This window comes from Sinocyclocheilus rhinocerous, unplaced genomic scaffold, assembly GCF_001515625.1.
Source record: "Sinocyclocheilus rhinocerous isolate Xijiao unplaced genomic scaffold, SAMN03320098_v1.1 scaffold1285, whole genome shotgun sequence".
Taxonomy (NCBI): domain Eukaryota; kingdom Metazoa; phylum Chordata; class Actinopteri; order Cypriniformes; family Cyprinidae; genus Sinocyclocheilus; species Sinocyclocheilus rhinocerous.
The window spans coordinates 1,162,170-1,170,113 of NW_015645559.1; the positions used below are offsets into that span (position 1 = coordinate 1,162,170).

General features: G+C 37.0%; 2 protein-coding genes across 2 annotated transcripts in view; both read left to right on the top strand.

Moving 5' to 3' along the window:
* LOC107706693 (coiled-coil domain-containing protein 151-like) overlaps positions 1-3,298 on the top strand; it is a 9,940-nt gene extending 6,642 nt beyond the window's left edge. Inside the window, exons 11-13 of the mRNA XM_016510495.1 lie at positions 1,341-1,490; positions 1,686-1,770; positions 3,056-3,298. Coding sequence (XP_016365981.1) covers positions 1,341-1,490; positions 1,686-1,770; positions 3,056-3,186 — 366 coding nt within the window. The 3' untranslated portion in view covers positions 3,187-3,298. The remainder of the gene's footprint in view (positions 1-1,340; positions 1,491-1,685; positions 1,771-3,055) is intronic.
* Positions 3,299-6,367: 3,069 nt separating this feature from the next.
* LOC107706616 (ral guanine nucleotide dissociation stimulator-like 1) overlaps positions 6,368-7,944 on the top strand; it is a 17,225-nt gene continuing 15,648 nt past the window's right edge. The window contains exons 1-3 of the mRNA XM_016510376.1: positions 6,368-6,423; positions 6,841-7,052; positions 7,620-7,741. The gene's annotated coding sequence lies outside the window, so the exon portion shown is untranslated. The remainder of the gene's footprint in view (positions 6,424-6,840; positions 7,053-7,619; positions 7,742-7,944) is intronic.

Sequence of the window (7,944 nt, forward strand, 5' to 3'; positions counted from 1 at the left end):
AGTTTGTTTATAGGAGCAAAGGAAGCAAAGTTTCCTTACTTTAGCAAAGGAAAACCAGTCTCCTCTTGGCTTATATCGAAATCCTCCAACATTTTTCTTTGCAAATCTTCGGTTTGTACTTCTAATTTGTGACCGGCATTTTGTTTTGTTGTCTCTCCGCGTTCATCACTAATCACACAACGCTGACGTGCTACGACATCCGCCGGCACAGCTTCCGCCTATGACAGTTGGAGGAAGTGATATAAAAGTGTTTATTACGTTTGAAATATGGATATTTTTCTTACAAAAACGCATAGATTCACTACAGAAGGCTACATTCACCCCCCGGAGCCGTGTGAAGCACGTTTTATTATGAATGCGCAAGCTTTATTTGACGACTTGTGGACTGTTCAACTACAACAGCCGCTGACTGCAATGATAGAGCTTGGAATAGCCAGGACAATTTTTAATATAACTCCGACTGGATTTGTCTGAAAGAAGAAAGTCTTACACACCTAGGATGCTTCGAGGGTGAGTAAAACACAAGCCAATTTAAATTTTTGGGTGAACTAACCTTTTAAAGACTCCGTTATGATTGACTTAACCTATTCGCATGTCAAATGAGTAGTAATACTACATACAGTTGCAGTTTAATGAATGTATTTTAATTCTGGTACAGGACTTCTAAAAGTTACAGTATGTTTAATAGCACATCATACTGTTATGTACACTACCATTCAAAAGTTTTGGGTCGGTAAGATTTTTAAAATGTTTTTGAAGGTCTCTTATGCCCACAACAGCTGCATTTTTAGATCAAAAACACAGTAAAATAATAATATTGTGATATATATATTATAATTTAAAATAACCATTTTCGATTTTAATATATTTAAAAATTTAATTTATTCATGTCATGCAAAGCTGAATTTTCAGCAGCCATTACTTTAGTCTTCAGTGTCACACGATCCTTTAGAAATCATTCTAATATGTTGATTTGGTGCTCAAAAACCTTTATGTTGTGCATAATATGTATTATTTGATGAATAGAAAATTGAAAAGCACAGCATTTATTTGAAATAGAAATATTTTGTATATAATATTTTATTTCATATTTGATCATTTTAATGTGTCCTTGCTTAATAAAAGTATTAATTTATTTAAAAAAAAATCTGAAATCTGCCCCCAAAATTGTGAACTGTAATATATAATAATTATTAATTAAAAGTGACCATAGATGTTTTCTCTGTGGTTTGTGATTAAGGAAAAGTTTTTACCTTTCAGGGATGTATTCACGAAATATATGTAACTGAGCAGAAATTATAAATATCATTATTATAAGTATTTTCCATGGTTTTTGGCAGATGAAGGATCCATCACCACAGCTGCCTTTAGACTCAGAAGAACACATGCTGCAGCTGATGTCTGAGGCTGACCAGAAACTGATGCTGCTAAAGGAGGAACTACAGGGCAAAGATCTGGCAACCTTCGTGAAGGAGTTGGAGGAAGAAGAGGTGAGGAACACTGATTAGTCATGTTGGTGTAATTATATTTTGGCTTGTTGAAGATGTGTCACTGATGAAACATAATTATTATGTTACTTTAACTGTTTTGTTTACTGTAGGAATATGTGGCATATTTTATTTTTTGCAATCTATAAAATAACCTTTACTAATATTTTACTGTTGTTTTTTTATGCTCCCCTGCAGTTCCATGCCAGAATAGCAGGGAAACTACCACAGTACAACACTCGCATTCAGCTACCTGAGACCCAGAAACAGGACTTTTTTGATGGTGAGACACTACCTCATATTTCCATGGCATCCCATTTCAGCCACATAAGAAAAAAAATCATGATTTGGTAAATCATAATGACAAAAAGTCAAATATGACATAAAAAGTCGAAATTATGAAATACTAAGTAATAATTATGAGATAAAAAAGACAAAAATAGATCATTAAAATTTGAAATTAAGAGATAAATTGTTGAAAACATTATATGTTGACTTTTGTCATAGATGACTTTATCTCATAATTTTAACGTTTCGTCATAGCTATGATTTTTATCTCATAATTTTGGCTTGTCATAATTTCTACTTTTTGACATATAACTTAACGCAATTTTTACTTTTTGTCATAATTTCAACTTTATGACTTTGTCATAATTGTGATTTTTAATCTTGTAGTTTCAACTGATTTTTTAATCTCATAATTTTGTCTTTTTATGTAATTTTAAAAATAAGGATTTACCAAAGCATATGGAATGGATTTCAATACATATCTAATATTTCTGAATGAAAATCGTGATTTTTTTTTTTTGGGGGGGGTGGCATATTTCGATGTCGCAAATATCAGGATGATGTCTTGATATGATGTAAAAAAAAAAAAAAAACTCAATATAAGAAAAAAGAAAACCTTACTTAATGATATTTACTATTAATAATTATAACAATTTTGTATTTAAGATCACATGTATTCAAAGAGTAGGGAAAATATGTTAGTTTTTATTTGATGGTTACACCACATAAATGTAAACTTTTTGTTGAAAATTGTATAAAAGATTTTTAAAACCATATGAAACCAACATGGATACAAAGATTACATACCTCTACAAACTTAACATACTATTTGCGTTTTAAGCTTGTTTCAATCCTGTTTCTTTATCTTAGACGCTCTTATTTGCACCAGTGATCACTGGTTTGGAAAGAACTTGGAAAGTTCTTGAGCAGGCATGGCCATGCGTTTTTACTCTGGTTCACAGTTCAAAAGCTCCCTCTTATCAGGAAGATGTTCACCTGTGCTCTCTTGATCTAGTACTTTCTTCTGTCTGTACACTGTGTGGTACTTAGAAGCTCACCCTCCTGGTGCACACAGTGTTGGTGGATTTGTTAAGATGTTAGGAGTCAGATCACCTTCACGTGCGATTGTGTCTACTCTAAGCCCACCCAAATGACAGTCTTGCCCACCCAATCAGAATTAGAGTTGATCCATATGTATAAGAAACAATAACAGAACTGATAGGTTTAGCAGAGAAAGGTGACGCACATCTTACACACCTGCATGTCTTTTCTGTCAACAGATGAGGAGGACAGCGGCGTTGATGACGGTGATGTCACCAACCGTGTCACACTGAAGCACCAGTCACAGTCAATCATTGATGCAAACACCAGGAGGAAGACTCGCATCAAAAAGAGGAAAGGCCAACTCTGATCTGATCCAGTAAAAGGAAGAGAGACCAATTTTAAAACATCAGCTGTAGCAACACACTTCCTGGAAGCTTTATCTCCATTCGTCTGCACATTCATGCTTAAGAAAATAAATGAATTATTGAGCTAATGTAGTTTGATTTCAATAAATGTATTAAGCCGGGCATACACTGTGCGATTTTCGTCCGATTTTGAGCCGAATTGTGACTCGTGCGACTCTTTTTTGAGTCGGGTCGAATTTCAGCTTTGTCGTGCGTCTTTTGTCGTGCAGCGTACAGGGGGAAACGAGAAGCGATAAGTCTCTCCCGACTAAATTTTGGTCGCCCCTCGTAAAGGGTATTGCACAGCTGATAATAGCAATGGTAATAATTTAATACATTAATTGGAAATGACAAATCCTCTTGATATCACCTGATATGATGCTTTTTTTTGTTTTTTTTATATATCTCTGGCTATCGTCAATTTACACGGTGTTATCGTCTGCGCATTTTGAGTATTTCACACGTATAGTGTGAGCACATAAATCGTGCTCGACAATCGGACCATACAGTGTGTGAGTTGGTACCTTGATGAAATCGCACGGAAATCGCAGTGTATGCCCGGCCTAACGTGACACCTGTTGAAGATAACAGGTGCGTTCGACTTCATGCGGCGCTGCGCAGACTGATCGGCGGCTGACTTCAAGCCGTGCATGCCGGTTAGAAATTTTGTCCGACTTGAACCGCCGCCGACGTCACTATCACGTGTGGCATCAAAGTACCGCGATAGCGTTTCGAGAGCAGCCAACTGACTCAGCTGGCACAGCTTTTTCAGAGCGGCTGCAGGAGCTCTGATGATGACACATCTGTTTCACGATTGGCCAGATTCACCACATGACAACAATGATGTGTGTTTCTAACATCTTGTTTTAGATCAGTAAAAGCTTTTTTACTGTAGTCGCAATGTTATATTGAGTCACGTTTTCATAAAACACTGATAAAAGCATATTTACCCCCACTTTATTCGTATTTAAATTGTATATGATTATGTTGAACTTTATTCTTGAACAGATGGCGTTGTATTAAACAGTATATAAAAAGTGTTTCTGTTGCTCATGAAAACGTTTCTGAAACATCTGTGTATTTGACAAATATTGCATTTAATTCACTTCATCTGTGACAGAGTCAGGGCCGTCCTTTGGGCGGTGCAACTGGTGCGGTCGCACCGGGCCCCGCGCTTTGAGGGGGCCCCGCGGCGAACGGACCGAGGGGGAAAACCCACCAACCCCCACCCCCGGAACGCGATCGCTAATGGACCGAGGGGGGCCCCGCTCCCTAACTCGCACCGGGCCCCGCGTCAGCTAAGGACGGCCCTGGACAGAGTATGCAAACACTGCGCGAGCCTCACTATCGGGAGCAGAAAGTGTCCGACTTGACACTCCGTTTTCAACTCCGCCCCCGACTGCAAGCGGCTACTCTCGTTGACTGCCGTCTGTAGCTGTGCTTCAAGCCGAACACACCTAGAGAATCCATCTCAGCACAGAATTTGAAAAATGTCCTGTGGATCCCTCCATTGATACATGTACGCTGTCAGTGACATTTATAGTGTTACAAATGATTCAAATAATTGCTGTGCTTTTGAATGTTCTATTCATTAAAGAATCTTGGGAAAAATGTATGACAGTTTCCACAAAAACATTAAAAAGTACAAATGTTTTCATAATAAATGTTTCTTGAGCAGCAAATCAGCATAGAATGATTTCTGAAGGATCATGTGACACTGAAGACTGGAGTAATGATGCTGAAAATTCAACAGATATTCAGAAATAGGCTATATATTCAAATAGAATTGTAATAAAATTTTGAAATATTACTATTTTTATAAATGACTGAAAGAAGGAAGGAAAGCAGCCTTTGTGAGACTTCTTTCAAAAACATTTAAAAACAACTACAAACTTTTGAAAGGTAGTGTATAGTGTAAAGTTTTGAATAGAATAGTACAGCGGTGGCGAACTCCGGTCCTGGAGAGCCGCAGCCCTGCAGAGTTCAGCTCCAACCCTAATTAAAACTCACCTGCCTGTAGCTTTCTAGTAACCCTTCAGACCTTGATTAGCTTGTTCAGGTGTGTTTGATTAGGGTTGAAGCAAAACTCTGCAGGGCTGCGGCTCTCCAGGACTGACGTTTGCCACCCCTGGAATAGTACATAATTAAATAAAAAATCAAAACCAGCAGGAAAATGAAGACCTTGAGTTCACTGAAGGCATTTAAGCTCTTTATCAACAATTTGACATCAATCCTAAAGCATTGTACTTAACTCTTTATGCTCAAATGTTATGTTTTCATAACAAAATATTAAAATTTTCCTCCTTTTAAGACCAAATTCCTTATGAGAATTGCTTCATAACAACACATGATCACATACCTACTTTACGAATGGGATTCTTATCATTAATATTCTTGTAGCAAAGTTATGCAGAATGACATTTCCTTGTACAGGTTCACTGTCTATATCATTTACCCTTCCTGACCTTGTTATATAAGACTCTGAAGGCACTGAAGCAGATAATAGTGTAAACGGCTGAGCTGTACACCAGAGTGTGTGAGAGAGGGTGTGTGTGTTTCATAAGGCATAGCTGACATTAGCACTGAAACATGCACTTAAGAGATAATATAGTTATAATATATGGTCCTTTCTGTGCATGCCATGGTTTTATCATCCCCATTGTGTCTCTATTTCTGGCTTCTGTAATTATCAACATGAATGAATGAATCTTTGTTCACAATTGTAAATTACAGCTATTTATTAACAACTGAAATCACTGCTGAGAAAACAGTTTTATTTCTGATTTGTCTGTAAGTCAGTTGGTTTTCTGTTCTCTCTACCATAAATAAATCCGTAAGATTACATAAACAATATATCAAATGTTGCAGAGGAATCACAGGCTAGTTAGTGTAATGAAGTCATTTATAATTATCACATATTCATTAGTTTTGATAATCACACTTGTGCATGAACCTCACATCAATGTTGAAAAAACCAGCATATGCTGGTTAGGTATGTTTTGAAGCATGGCTGCTGGTTTGAGCTGGTCATGAGCTGGTTTAAGCTGGTCCTGAGCAGGAGCTAGTTTAGGACCTCATGACCAGCTCAAACCAGCAGCCATTCTTCAAAACTAACCAGCATGCTGATTTTTTTCAACAGGGATTAGAGACTCTTACACACAAAGGTGTCCGTGTGCCATTTATTTAAACAGAGCTTTTTGGTAAATGCCACATTCCACAAATATGGGATACTTTTGGTGGCCTCTTTAAAAAAGGCATTAAAGGAACTGTTGATAATTATCTAACATAAAACTGACTTAGCATGACAAGTAGCTTGTTTTATTTATTTATTTATTATTATTATTTACCTACAATTTTACAGCTACATTAATTTTGACATTCAATTCATGTTTGTTGCTAGAAAATTGTAAAATCACACAAACAGGCAATAGATATTAAAAGCCATTCCAACAAAGAAAGAAACACTCATGTATAAAAGTCAATAAGAAATATCTCAGAGCCATTACCATGGTTGTGATTCAGTATATGAATACATTGTTTTGTAACAGTCTGAATCATACACTTAATGAGCAACTCTGACATTTTCTCTGCTATTTCATAACATCTTACCTTTCCAGTCTGGCAACCGAGCGAGGTTCACGTACACGCACAACAACCGCAGGATTTTACTTCGTATGAGCGTCAAAGTTTTATCGTTTCTTTGCCGAATTTAAAAACAGAAGTGAGTTTTGCTATTAGGACGCGCTCCTGTGTTCGAAAATATGTTAAAAGGAGGAGGCGGTATGGATTGGAAATCTGAAAAAGGAGGCCTGTTTCTTTGTTTACCACGGTGAGATCTGCGTGTGTTTGAAATTGAACGCTATTTAATGTGTTTCAGGGTTTCTGCTATCACTCGGGCAAATATTTGATGGTCATAAGACAATGTTTTGTTAATTATTATTACGTGTCATTCAGAACAGTTAGAAAATCTTAAAGTTTTAATAGAAACACCCAAAGTCTATGTTGTGATATTAGTGCCCTTTGTAGAACACATGTGGTCACGTTCTCTTTTGGAGTAATCATCACCCATCTTTTACTTCTCTGTGTTTTTGGTATTTCATTTATTAAACGTTTTATATGCTTCACATTGTGCACTTTTACTAGTTTATTCACTGACAGACAAGAACAATGAGCTGTACTATTACTGCTAATTATGTACAACAAAAGAGCACTGGGTGGAATAAACTGAACTGACAGCCCATTAGTTTGTGTAACAATCAGATTATTGTGTGAGTTTGTGCGTGTTTGTCAGCATGGAGAGAATCAGATGGACGGACGAGAAATGCAGGGTTACTAGAGTTTAGATGACAGTCACTTCTGCTGAAGACATCAGACAGTGTTCAGTTTTCTGCATCAGATCATGAAGGATCATTCTGGAAGGTCATGGCATCCCCTCTCCTGGTTTTAGCAGAGTTCAAGCATGGATTTTTAGGAGCTGATCCACCACGAACAGACACTGGATAAGGAGCATCATCCACAGTGAGTAGCTCATTCTGTGTTTCACTGGAGTTAAAGGGTTAGTTCACCCAAAAATGAAAATTAGCCCATAAATTACTCACCCTCAAGTCATCCTTATATTAAAGGATGTTCTATTAAAAAGTGTCTGTTTAATGGCACTCAGCGGGTGTTGCAGTGCATCAGTCCAAAAGAAGTTAAATAAAAAGCGCCCATCCATAAAAAAA